Here is a 12,740-nt window from a genome sequence, read left to right on the forward strand (position 1 = left end):
AAACAAAGCCCCTGCGCCGGAGAGCCCTCCAGTCGAACAGGCACAGCATGACCTCAGGGCCCCCCAGTCTGATAGCAGAGACAGGTCCCACTGGGTCTCATAAACCTTTACAGATAGAATTGTAGCTGCCCACTTTCCTTCAAGTTCCCAAGGGGTAAGTGGACCACTTTCCCCACTCCATTCTTTTTTTCTTTTTAAGATTTTATTTATTTATTTATTCATGAAAGACAGAGAGAGAAGCAGGCCCCTTGCAGAAAGCTTGATGTGGGACTTGATCCCTGACGGGGATCAGGCCCTGAGCCAAAGGCAGACACCCAACTGCTGAGCCACCCTGGGGTCCCTCCCCAACTCTATCCTGCCCTAACACAGGAGGGCAGCTTGACTGCAAGTCCTCAGTTCCCAGCTCCCCCAGGAAACTTCCATCCTTCGCGGTCCCTCAACCCTCTTACTCTCCAACCTTTTCCCTGGCCAGCTGGGATACCCCCCTAGATTTCACAATAGGGACATGGCCTCACTGACAAAGCTGTGTGCCACTATCCAGAGCTGGGGTTCAAACAACTGTGCCCCACTCTCTCGGACCCCAGGGTAGCCTGTTGCCTATGGGAGGGGTCCTTCCCCAGCTAGTGCCACCCGACCCAAGTCTGCCCTCACCCAGGGCCCCCTTTCCAACTGGGGACACCTGGAAAGGAAGTGAGGCTAGAAGAATACAGGGCCCTGTGCCCAGAAGGGAGGAGGGGGGAGAAGAAAGAGGACACTTAAGGCGGCCTACCCCCGCAGGGAACTGGAGATACCCAAATGTTAATCATCGATTAGCACAGTTCAAGTGGAAAGGGCAACTTTATTACGCGTAAAATGGACTTAATGTGGCGGGAGCTGTGGACTTAATTTCTTGAGATAAGACGCTTTTAGGCTAATCAGCAGGTGTGTGATGCCTGGATATAAAGGAGTTACAGCAGACTTTCTTGAGACAGGCTCCAAAGGACCAGAAGGTAGGAGGAAGAAACCCCTGCCCTGTCCTTCTGGAAGAGCTGGAAAGGAAGCCAGGTGAGAGAGCGGCTGGGACAGGGGATGGGTGGAGAGGATACTGGAGAGGCAGTGGGTCTTGGCACCCAGAGATGCTTGGCATCCTTGCATCTCACATTCTAAGAAATAAGAAGGCGGCTCTCAGGATTCCTGTAACACCTAGTGACAAAGGCAGGAGGATGAATGAGGCCTGGTCCCATTTCATCCAGGGGGTCTTCTGTAGGGGTGAAGAGCAGTAAGTAAGGAACCTTCCTCCCAGCTCTGAAGACCAAAGTTAGACCTAGAGCTATTTGGGCCACCAGACCTCATCTTCCTGCAGCAGGACCCCAAGAAGAGCTTCCCTGCACAGAGATAGTGAACCCCAGGGAGGAGAGGATGGAATGGTCCTACCTGTGCCTTTCACTTGGGGTGAGAGAGCTGTGATGGTTTAGGTGACAGCCAATCCCACAGCTGGAAGCAGGGCTGGTATGGACTTTGGGGGGCTGTATGGGGAGTCTCGCCAGGCCACATGCCTTTGACGTCCAGCCACTGGAGCCAGGAAGGAGGCTGTCAGGGGTCTTAGCTGCTCTCTTCTGCCTGGACCTCTACCCCCTGCCCTCCCCAACTCAGACTTCACAACAAAAAGCAGGTCCTCCTCCTGGCCAGGCTCCGTGACCCTTCTAGTATCTGACTCCAACACCCAGCCCCCCCGGCAGCCCCCCAAGTGTTGTTCTAGCCTCTCAGAAAAGCCCTGACCCCCGGAGCTCAGTGCCCCCCGCCGGCAGAAGCCACAGAGGCTCTGAGGCATCAGCAGTACCTGGGCGGCCTGAAGGCTGTGCCTGGGCACAGTGCTTCCCTCATCCTCATCCCTTTTCTCTCCTGGCTCAGGAAATCACCCTTGGAAGATGGTGGCCATGAAGATCTTCAGTCTCCTGCTGGCGACCCTGCTCCTGGTGGTGGTGATGGGAGAGAAGGCAGCCGGTCACTCTAGGTAGGGGTGCAGGGGAGGGGTTGGGCACAGGGAAGGAGGCTGGGGAGGATGAGCTGCTTCTGGCGTTCAGGGGGGAGGTGGGAAGGGGAGGAACCCCAAGCCAAGAGGAAAGAAGCGGGAGGGAGAACCCCGCCGGCAGTCTGTGTGTGGAGTAAGGACAGAATCCAGAGGGTTTATTTTGAGCTACTGTTGCCACAGGACAAACTGTGGTTAGATCTCTGGAAGGACTTCTCCGGGGTTAAGTGTCTGAAGTGTACAACAGGGTCTCCCTTCCTGATGAAAGCCTTAGCCATTCATCATTCACGTGTGCAGAATGCCTCAGGGAACACACAGGCTCCCAAGGAAAGCAAAGAGCCACCCAGGCCAGTGGCAGACTCTCAGGGACACTTGGGTGGGGGGCGGTGGGGAGCAGAATGTCATGAGCAAATGGGGGAGGGGGCTCTGTTTGTTCTCTGGAGGACCAAGAGATACTTGTCTGGGTAAACAGCTGGGCCTTGTCAGATGCAAGGACTAGTCCTATGCCCTCTAAATCCAGTCATGTAGATGTGAGGCATGGCTGTCAGGTACAAGTCAACATCACATAGAATTTGCAAACTTGGGATCCCTGGGTGGCGCAGCGGTTTGGCGCCTGCCTTTGGCCCAGGGCCCGATCCTGGAGACCCGGGATCGAATCCCACATCGGGCTCCCGGAGCATGGAGCCTGCTTCTCCCTCTGCCTGTGTCTCTGCCTCTCTCTCTCTCTCTCTCTCTGTGACTATCATAAATAAAAAAAAAAAAAAAAAAAAAAAAAAAAAGAATTTGCAAACTTAGGGGCGCCTGGATGGCTCAGTCGGTTAAGCATCTGCCTTAGGCTCAGGTCATGATCCCAGGGTCCTGGGATCCAGTCCCACATCATCGGCTCCGTGTTCTGCAGGGAGCCTGCTTCTCTCTCCTGCTCCTCCCCTGCTTGTGCTCACTCCCCTTCTCTTAAAATCTTTATTTTTTTTAATTTTTTTTAAATTTTTTAAAGATTTTATTTATTTATTCATGAGACACACACACACACACACACACACACACACACACACACAGAGAGGCAGAGAACAGAGGGAGAAGCAGGCTCCATGCAGGGAGCCTGATGTGGGACTTGATCCCAGGACTCCAGGATCACACCCTGGGCCAAGGGCAGGTACTAAACCACTGAGCCACCCAGGGATTCCCCTCTTTATTTTTTTTTTAAAAGATTTTATTTATTCATAAGAGACACAGAGGCAGAGACACAGGCAGAGGGAGAAGTATGGAACCTGCTTCTTTTATATATATATATATATATATATATATATATATATATATATATATATGCTGCAAACTTAGATCTGGGCCCAGACCCCCACCTTCATGGAGTGCTAGATTAATCTCTCTGTACCTTGGTTTCCTCATTCACAAAAAGGGCATAGAAATAGTGTTGACCTCATAGGGGTGTTTCGAAGATCAAATGAGTCTATGCAGTAAAGGGCTGAGAGAGGACCTGGCATACAGTGAGTGCCCTTATGGAAGAGCTCCTATTGTTCATACTGACTGGGAATAAAGACTTGAATCGGGGTGAGCCAAGGCAGGAGGAGTAAAGGAGGAAAGTGAGATCCTTTGGGATGAAGGGAACCCATCCTTTGGGATGAAGGGAACCCCTGATCCCTGTTTGTCCAGAACCCAGAGTCACACAAACTGAGGATGCAGAAAGTGGGCTCTTGAGCTGAGGATAAAGCCCGAGGGGCTTGATGCATAGACAAGGGGCTGCCTCCATAAAACTGACTCCCAAGGGGCACCTGGGTGGCTCGGCAGTTGAGCATCTGTCTTTGGCTCAGGTTGTGATCCTGGGGCTCTGGGATCAGAGTCTGGTATCAGGTTGCCCACAGGGAGTCTGCTTCTCCCTCTGTCTATGTCTCTGCCTCTCTCTGTGTGTCTCTCATGAATAAATAAAAATCTTAAAAAAAAAAACAAACCCATAAGACAGGCAGCCCGAGTGGCTCAGTGGTTTAGTGCCACCTTCGGCCCAGGGCGTGGTCCTGGAGACCTGGGATCGAGTCCCACATCCGGCTCCCTGCATGGAGCCTGCTTCTCCCTCTGCTTATGTCTCTGCCTCTCTCTCTCTGTGTGTGTGTGTCTCTCATGAATAAATAAGTAAAATCTTTAAAAACAAAACAAAACCCATAAAACAAAAAATCCCACAAAAATCTGACTCCCAAGAAATGGGGGTGGTGGGAGGTGGCTGTTTTCAAACACCTGCCTCTGGTCAATAACAATCACCTGCCCCCGCATTGTGGTTCCCTTCGTGTAGAGCCTGGTTTCTCCCTCTCTCTCCTCCCTGCTCCTCAGATTCCACACTAAGGTCAGTGGCTCCCGACCTCGAGGCCCCAGGTACGCCGAGGGGACTTTCATCAGTGACTACAGTATCGCCATGGACAAGATCCGCCAACAAGACTTTGTGAACTGGCTGCTGGCCCAGAAGGGGAAGAAGAATGAGTGAGTTAATGCCCACACTCCCTCCTCTGCACCGGCTGGCCATACCTTCCTTCGTTTAGACTAGACGCCACGCGGGCCTGTGATTCTGGGTGGTAACTTTGGCTTAGGTACTGATGGGGAGCTGGGCAACACCATGGTCCTGACTGGGGCTCGGGCACTGGCCCAGTCTGGGGTGGGACTAAGCTTTCCAATCCTTTTCTTCTTCCAACCCTTTCTTTCTAATCCTTCCTCTAAGGAGAGGGATCATTGAAGATGTAGGGGCTCCCAGAGGATCTCCACGGGGCTGGGGTTGTAGGCAGAGAGAGCTGAGCTGCTGACAGTGACCATTTGGTGGTGGCCACTTTGGACTTTGCCCTTCTTCCTCTCTTTTGCCAAGTCTCTTACCTTGTCCTTGCTGTTCGTCAGCATGGTAGATGCTGGAAAGCTGTTCTTTGGCAGCTGGGGACAAGCGGGGGGTGGGGGTGGTTGAACAGAGAAAGAGGTACACTATGCAACTTGGGTAAAGGCCCCAAAAGACTGGAGCACTTCTAAGTCTCCCCAGCCCTACCCACTCCCTCCTGTTTACCTGACCAGTTGGAAACACAACATCACCCAGAGGGAAGCCGGGGCCCTAGAGCTGGCCCATCAATCTAACAGGAAGGAGGAGTCGAGAGAGCAGCAGGGGTGAGTCAGCCCATTGGGGAAGGGGTGGGGGCAGGGCCTCATCCTTCCCTCCCCTAGACCCCAGAGCAGGGCCAGGCCCCAGACAAGCATCCCCTTCCACTCTTCATGGAACTCCTGGAAGCCTGGCTGGAGCTTAAGGGAGAACCCTAGGAGGAATAGGGGCTGGGGTTCTAGGAGGGAGTTGGGGTCAGAGTCCCTAAGATCGATGACTCAGTGTGTGGAATCAGAGTCACGGAGAGGGGTGGTGAAAGAGACTTCGGGGACTGGCTTCCCCACTTCTCCCCGACGGACTTCAGGAAGGCTGTTTGAGGAGCAGGGACCCTCTCAAGACCAGTCCCTTGACATCAGTTACCCCCCACCCTCACCCCCATCCCCTGAGGAAGCTGAGAAATCTGTGGATCATTCTAAAAAGTGAATTGTTCCCGAAGTCGTCTCTCGGGTTTGGGGATGCATTGGGGATACTTGCAGAGCTGGGTGGGGTGGGATATCTTCCACCTGAATTGTTGGGCTTTGCCTGTACTGAGGAGCCGCTACTCCCCAGGCCCATAGATCAGGGTGGAGCTTTGAAAGCTGAGATAAGGAGAGGCAGCTGTGTTGACTCCCTCCCCCCACCCCAGCTGCCCCTTGGAGTCCCAGGCCCTGTATTTACTCACTCCGGGTGGGGCCCCAGCTCAAACAGCCTGCCTGAGGCTTTCTCCTTGGCAGCTCCCTACCCAAGAACCCGGGTGATGAAGATTTGCTGAAGGATTTACTGATTCGAGAGCTGCTGGCCTGGATGGTGGATCAGATGGAAGTCTGCAGGCTCAGGTGGGGCTGTTCAGTGGCTTTGGGCATCTTGAGTCGTGGTCATATGCTTGAGCTTTGAGGCCCGACATGGGTTCAGATCGGCACTCCAGCACATGCTAGCAAACTCATAAGTCTCTCTGAACCTCAGCGTTTTCATGAAAACAAGGCTTATTCAGACCACTTCATGGGATTGTTGTCAGGTTAAAATATGATAATACGAGGAAAGTGCCGAGAGTAATATGGGAGGAGGAAGAGTTCAGTAATGTTGGCAGCTGTCATTACTTCTTGCACTTTGGTTTCTACTCTGTCCAGGTGAGAGGCTGCGCTCACCTGCCCTGCCCACCTGAGCTAAGCTGACCATTTTATTCTCAGCTCTCTCTCTGTACCCTTATCCCATGGCCCCTTCCCAGTGGTGGAACCCCCGGAGCTGGAGGCATGTTGTCCCTCTCTGTAGCCATTGTTGGTCTCAGTGGTCCTAGAATCCATCTCACCAGCTAGGAAGTCCTGTAATCTATCATGTCCCAGAAGAAAGGGATGGCTAATACCATGAAGAGGTCCATCTACCTAAAGGGTGAGATAGAACACTGGTTCAAGATGCAGACACCGAGGCTTGGAAACGAAAATATTTCAGACTTGGATGCTGGCGAGCTAGGGAGGGATCAAGGGAATAGATCTGGGGTGGCTTCCTGTAGAGGGCAGGAAGGGAAAGAGGAACGTGACCAGAACAATGGAAGGGAGAGTATGAGAAATTCTCCATAGGAAAGTGGGTGCTTTTTGGAATTATTTTGATTACTTATAATTAAAAAGGTAATTGGGGCAGCCCCGGTGGCCCAGCAGTTTAGCGCCGCCTTCAGCCCAGGGTGTGATCCTGGAGACCCGGGGTCGAGTCCCAGGTCGGGCTCCCTGTGTGGAGCCTGCTTCTCCTTCTGCCTGTGTCTCTGCCTCTCTCTCTCTCTCTCTGTGTGTGTGTGTGTGTGTCTCTCATGAATAAATAAATAAAATCTTAAAAAAAAAAGGTAATTGGCAGGTATGAGCAGCTGAACGATGGCTGGGCACCAGGATGAACTTACTTTGCTGACTCTGAGTGGATTATGACCTTCCTCCCCAACCACTTCCCCTCCTCTCTCTACTCTCCCAGATTTCAGTGACTCAGACCAAACCCAGCTCTCGCCTGGACTCTGCCCTTCACTTACTCAGGACTCAGCTCTGCTCCAGGGTACCCAAGAGAAGCCAAACCAATAAAGTTTAAGCTGAAACAAATCCTTGTGTCCATTGTCAAAACTTACCCAAGTGTCTACTTGAGCACTGCCGATGTCTGTGCATACGTGCCTGCCACCCAATAAGGAGATACAGCTCCGACCCGCATCTATAATTCGTCTATTAATTCTACAAACACTTATGGGAAAGGTAACACAGGAAGGGACTGTGCTAATCACTGAGAATATGGCAATCAAGGAAATGGGCTCAGTCCCTGTTCCTGAGGAACTTATAGTCCTGTGATGGAAACAGACTTGCTCTTAAACACACACACATTAATAATCATGTAACATTCTGGGGCCCCTGGGCGGCTCTGTGAGTTATGCCTCAGACTCTGGATTTCAGCTCAGGTCAAGATCTCAGGGTGGTGAGATCTATCCCTGCCTCTGGCTCTGCACTGGGTGTGGAACTTGCTGAAGATTCTTCCTCTCCCTCTGCCTCCCACCCTCACCCCTCTCCATCTTAAAAAAAATCACATAACATGCTAAGCTATGTGAAGAAAGACTAGAGTGCTATGAGAACAGAGCAGCCTTATCTAGTGGGGAGTCTAGAGGGCCTCTTTGAGAAAGGGACATCCAAGTTGAGTGAGATGGCAAGGATAAGATGGCCAAAGGACAAGGGGAGCCTTAATAAATACTGCCTCAGTGTTATTCTTACAAAGTGAAACCAGCAATGGGGAGATGAGCACAAACAAGGGCTGGATAGGTGTGCAGAGGTAGGGTCTTTTTTTAAAAAAAGATTTATTCATTCATGAGAGAGAGAGAGAGGCAGAGACGCAGGCAGAGGGAGAAGCAGACTCCCTGCAGGAAGCCCAATGCGGAACTTGATCCCAGATCCTGGGATCACTGAGCCGAAGGCAGCCACCCAACTGCTGAGCCACCCAGGCATCCCAAGAGGCAGGATCTTAAAGGTCATGTTAAAAATTTTGAATTTTGGGCACGTAGGTGGTTCAGTCAGTTAAGCATCTGCCTTTGGGGGACCCCTGGGTGGCTCAGTGCCTGCCTTTGGCCCAGAGCGTGATCCTGGAGTCCTGGGATCGAGTCTCACATCAGGCTCCCTGCATGGAGCCCACTTCTCTGCCTCTGTCTCTTTCTCCCTCTCTGTGTCTCTCATGAATGAATAAAATAAAATCTTTCTTTTTTCTTAAAAAAAAAAAAAAAAGCATCTGCCTTTGGCTCAGGTGGTAATCCCGGGGGCCTGAGATTGAGTCCCACATACATGGGCTCCTTGCTCAGCAGGGAGCCTGTTTCTCCCTCAGCCTCTCCCCCTTGCTTGTGATCTGTCTCTTTCATGCTTTCTCTCTCAAATTAAAAAACAAAAAAGCTTTTGGATTTTATCCTCAGAGCAGGGGCAGGTTTGAAGAGCTATTTGCATTCCCAAACCATCACTAGTGAGGATTTTATATAAGAAGAACAGGGTGACAGGGAAAAAGGAAGACCAGTTAAGGGTGATGGGGAGTGGGCGTGAAGGGTAAGGGGCCAACTCAGTTTGTCCAAAAGTCAATCGCTTTATCTTCCAGTGTTCAAAGTGCCCCTCCCCCATCCCACCTCCAGTCCGCTGCCTTCTCCCAGTGCTTGGTATCCACGGAAGGCAGGGCTGTTTCTCTTCCCTCTTCACTTGAGCTATCTTGCCTGGAATGTCCTCTCTCCCCTTGATCTAGTCATATTTCAGTAGACAAGAGTCAAACACACCTAGATTCAGACTCAAAAACACTAGGTCTGTGACTTAGCAAGTTAGTTCCTCTCTCAGCCTGTTTGCATTCTGGGAAAAGATTCCAAAGTACCCAGCTCATAGGGTTGAAGTAAGTCTTAATTAAGATAATGCCTGGCACAAAGTAAATGGTCAATAAAAGTTTAACTTTTGCTATCATGTACCCACCTAAAGCTCAGTTTAAAAACACAAGGGTATTAGTTTTAAATCAGGGAGTGGCAAGCCAGATTGGCTGAAGGGCTGGGCCCTAGTGACATAATTGAGCAAAGTGGGGAGGGTGTAAGACAATGGGAAGGATGGGGACTGTGAAAATGGAAGAGATATGCTTTCTGCTGACCAAACAAAACGCTTTTGAGAACTGAATTTGCCTGAGGGCTGCCAGCCTGCGATCTCTTCCAGCTCTGACATTGTAGGTTTCCTCTCCTCTAAACTCAAGGAGTTTAGAGAGTGTGCCACACAGTTTAGAACACGCCTTTGCTCAGAAGATAAAGTTTGGTGATTTTCTATGGTAGAACTGGTTGTCTTGGGGAGAAGTTGGATTTTCCTTTCTAGAGTTTTGGGTGTCTCTGGGGGTCAGTGGATCAGAAAGGGTGACTTAATAAATTTGCAGTGTTGTCTTATGGGCCAGGCATTGTGCTTAGCTCTTGATAAACATCATTTAAAGTCTCATCACAACTCTTTAAGATAATAACATACTAGCAGTTAACCATGCACGACACTGCCTCCATGAGGTAGAGAATTAAAGTCCCGTGCTTTTAGCCACCCCGAGGCTAAGGCCAGTGAGTCACTTAAAGCAAGTGACGGCCTGTGTGATGGTCTGCATTCAGAATATACTGAAGCTGAGTGCTTCTGAAAGTCATTGCTAAATTGTCGGGAATTTTGTGAGGTTGTAAAATCACTGTTAGCTTGAAATTGGCTAGGGCCAGAGTACACCATGGAAATCGACAAATGCTATAAATCAGAGCTCTTCCTTCCCAGCCTGGAGAGGTGGTTGTTAAACATTTACCAGCACATTACTGGTCAACATACTTTCCCTAAAATTCTGAAAGAGAATACATGTGTCTGAACAAGGGAATGAGCATGTCCACTGGAGTGTGGTAATTAGGTGTGTCTCGGGCCAGTGTTTGCACCTAGGAGAGTGTGTGTGCATTTGAGGGTATGGATAGTTAAATTTGAAGCATGAGTGTGAGAGATCAGTGCATGTATCTTGACGGGTCATACAGTGTGAGTCAAAGAGAAGTGAGGCAGGTGTGTGTGTGTCTATGTCAGTGAGTCAGGAAGGGACCAAATTTTTGTGTTAGGGAGTGGTGTAGTAAGAATATGAGGTAAACATGTGTATAGAAGGGGCTAGTTGTTTTTTTGCAGAAAGCTGTGGGTGGGTATATTGAAGGTCAGTGTTTTAGGAGAGGGTGTCTGAAAAGGCTAGTATGTACTGGAGAAGCAAATCTGTATCTGGGAAAGTTTTTTTTTTAAGATTTTATTTATTTATTCATAAGACACACACACACATACAGAGGGAGAGACACAGGCAAAGGGAGAAGCAGGCTCCATGCAGGGAGCCCAACATGGGACTCGATCCCGGGTCTCCAGGATCACACCCTGGGCTGAAGGCAGCACTAAACTGCTGAGCCACCTGGGCTGTCCGGGATGTTTGTTCTTAAGGGGATTTTTTTTTTAAGATTTTATTTATTTATTCATAAGAGTCACAGAAAGAGAGAAGCAGAGACACAGGCAGAGGGAGAAGCAGGCTCCATGCAGGGAGCGTGACGTGGGGCTCGATCCCATGTCTCCAGGATCAGGCCCTGGGCTGAAGGTGGCGCTAAACTGCTGAGCCACCCGGGGCTGGCCTCTAGGGGTACTTAAACTGTCTCAACTCAGTGTCTAAGGGTGTGTTTGGGGGTAGTCTGAAGTAAGACTACAAAAAGCTGAATGATGGTTTTAGCCTTGGTCCTTGCATCCACTAACATTAGATTCTGCTTCAAATAAGAAACATGAAGTAATGGTGGTTTTGGTAAGATAAAACATTATTTCCCTTTTTTTCTAAAGATTTTATTTATTTATTCATGAGAGACACACAGAGAGAGGCAGAGACACAGGCAGAGGGAGAAGCAGGCTCCCTCAGGGAGCCCAATGCAGGACTGGATCCTGGGACCCCAGGATCACGACCTGAGCCAAAGGCAGCCACTCAACCACTGAGCCACCACACAGGTGCCCCTACTTCCCTTTCTTGTAAGTATCCAGAGGCAGGTAGCTCAAGGGTGGTGTGACAGCTCTGCTCCATGAAAAATCCTCAGGTCCGGGGGACCCAGGTTATGGCTCTATAATCCCTCAAGTTCCAAAATGGTGGCTTAAGTATCCTGTCACCAATCTCTGCTCACATCATCTTCTAATCCTTTTACTTGAAATCTCTGGTAACATTATTCACATTCGTGATTTCACCTTGCTGATGATTCTGGATCTGTAGCTCTCTGTGCCCAGCTCTTTCTGTAGACCTTTATACAAATACATCCAAACGACTATTGGTCATCTCTCTCGTGATGTCACAGAGACTTCAATTTCCAACATGTTCAAAATCACTCTTAATTATTTCCTCAGGGGCGCCTGGGTGGCTCAGCGGTTGAGTATCTGCCTCAAGTTATGATCCTGGGGTCCTGGGTTCTCGTCCTACATTGGGTTCTCCGCAGGGAGCTGCTTCTCCTTCTGCCTATGTCTCTGCCTCTCTGTGTCTCTCATGAATAAATAAAATATTAAAAAAATTTTATTTTCCCAGCTTCATCCTCTGGTGTCACGCCCCGTTCCTCCACCCCCCGTTCTCTGAAGGGTACCACCTGTTGCCCGAGACAGAAAACGGAGCATTTTTTCCTACCAAGTCTGTCCCTATCTTATCAGTTTTAACATTCACTTTCCAAATATCTCCCCAATCTGTCCCATTCTCTCTCATGGCCACTTAGATTCAGTTTGCATTGTTTCTAGGCTGGATTGTTATTATTATTTATTAAGATTTTATTTATTCATGAGACACACACACACACACAGAGGCAGAGACACAGGCAGAGGGAGAAGCAGGCTCCAAGCAGGGAGCCTGACGTGGGACTCGATCCTGGGACTCCAGGATCACATCCTGGGCTGAAGGCCACGCTAAACCGCTGAGCCACCCGGGCTGACCAGATTGTTATGATTGACTTAAGTCTAGGTTGTCATTCACTTTTTTTTTTTTTCCCCAAGCACAAGCAAGGGGAGCAGCAGAGAAGCAGAATCCCCACCAGATAGGAACCCCATGCAGGGCTCTATCCCAGGGCATCAGGATCATGACCTGAGCCAAAGGCAGACACCCAACCAACTGAGCCACCCAGGCGCTCTGGTCACTAATTTTTCCAAAACAAGAATTTGATCTTCTTCCCTGACTTAAGAACCCCTCACTAGCTCCTTTGTTAGGTTCAACGCTATAGAAAGCACCCGTGGAGCTTTCTGAACACAGGACTGATGCCACCCCAAATCTGGTAAGAGTCACAGCTGAGGTCTACTTATATGTCAGGCATTGCACTAAAGGCTTTGTTACAGGTTTCCTCTCTTCATCCTCACAACAACCTCACGAGTAGGTATTACTCTATACCAACTGTGGACACTAGAACACTAGAGATTCAGGACTTTGCCTGAAGTTACTGGACCGTGCACGCAGTGGATCTGAGCTACGGAGCCAGGCTATCTGAATTCCAGGGTGCAGGAACCTGTACGGTCTGCCCTAGCCAGAATCTCCGCGTGTGACTCCAACAGGTAGGTTCCACAAGAGCAGGTGCGTTGTTTCACGCTCCGTTTGGAAGCTTCGGGGCCG

General features: G+C 50.0%; 1 protein-coding gene across 1 annotated transcript; it reads left to right on the forward strand.

Moving 5' to 3' along the window:
- Positions 1-1,893: 1,893 nt before the first annotated feature.
- GIP (gastric inhibitory polypeptide) lies at positions 1,894-7,198 on the forward strand. Its single transcript, XM_072782198.1, has 5 exons — positions 1,894-1,993; positions 4,346-4,492; positions 5,066-5,155; positions 5,861-5,962; positions 7,080-7,198. The coding sequence occupies exons 1-5, from the start codon at positions 1,908-1,910 to the stop codon at positions 7,087-7,089; spliced, it is 435 nt and encodes a 144-aa protein (XP_072638299.1). The 5' UTR covers positions 1,894-1,907; the 3' UTR covers positions 7,090-7,198.
- The last annotated feature ends 5,542 nt before the right edge of the window (positions 7,199-12,740 follow it).

The sequence above is a fragment of the Canis lupus genome, chromosome 16 (assembly GCF_048164855.1).
Source record: "Canis lupus baileyi chromosome 16, mCanLup2.hap1, whole genome shotgun sequence".
NCBI lineage: Eukaryota > Metazoa > Chordata > Mammalia > Carnivora > Canidae > Canis > Canis lupus.

What these genes read in the sequence shown, in the direction of transcription:
- GIP (XM_072782198.1), top strand. Translation starts at nt 1,908, where the DNA reads ATGGTGGCCATGAAGATCTTCAGTCTCCTGCTGGCGACCCTGCTCCTG. An exon ending in AAGGCAGCCGGTCACTCTAG is followed by an intron (nt 1,994 to 4,345) that starts GTAGGGGTGCAG and finishes CCTGCTCCTCAG; the next exon opens with ATTCCACACTAAGGTCAGTG. An exon ending in CAGAAGGGGAAGAAGAATGA is followed by an intron (nt 4,493 to 5,065) that starts GTGAGTTAATGC and finishes TTACCTGACCAG; the next exon opens with TTGGAAACACAACATCACCC.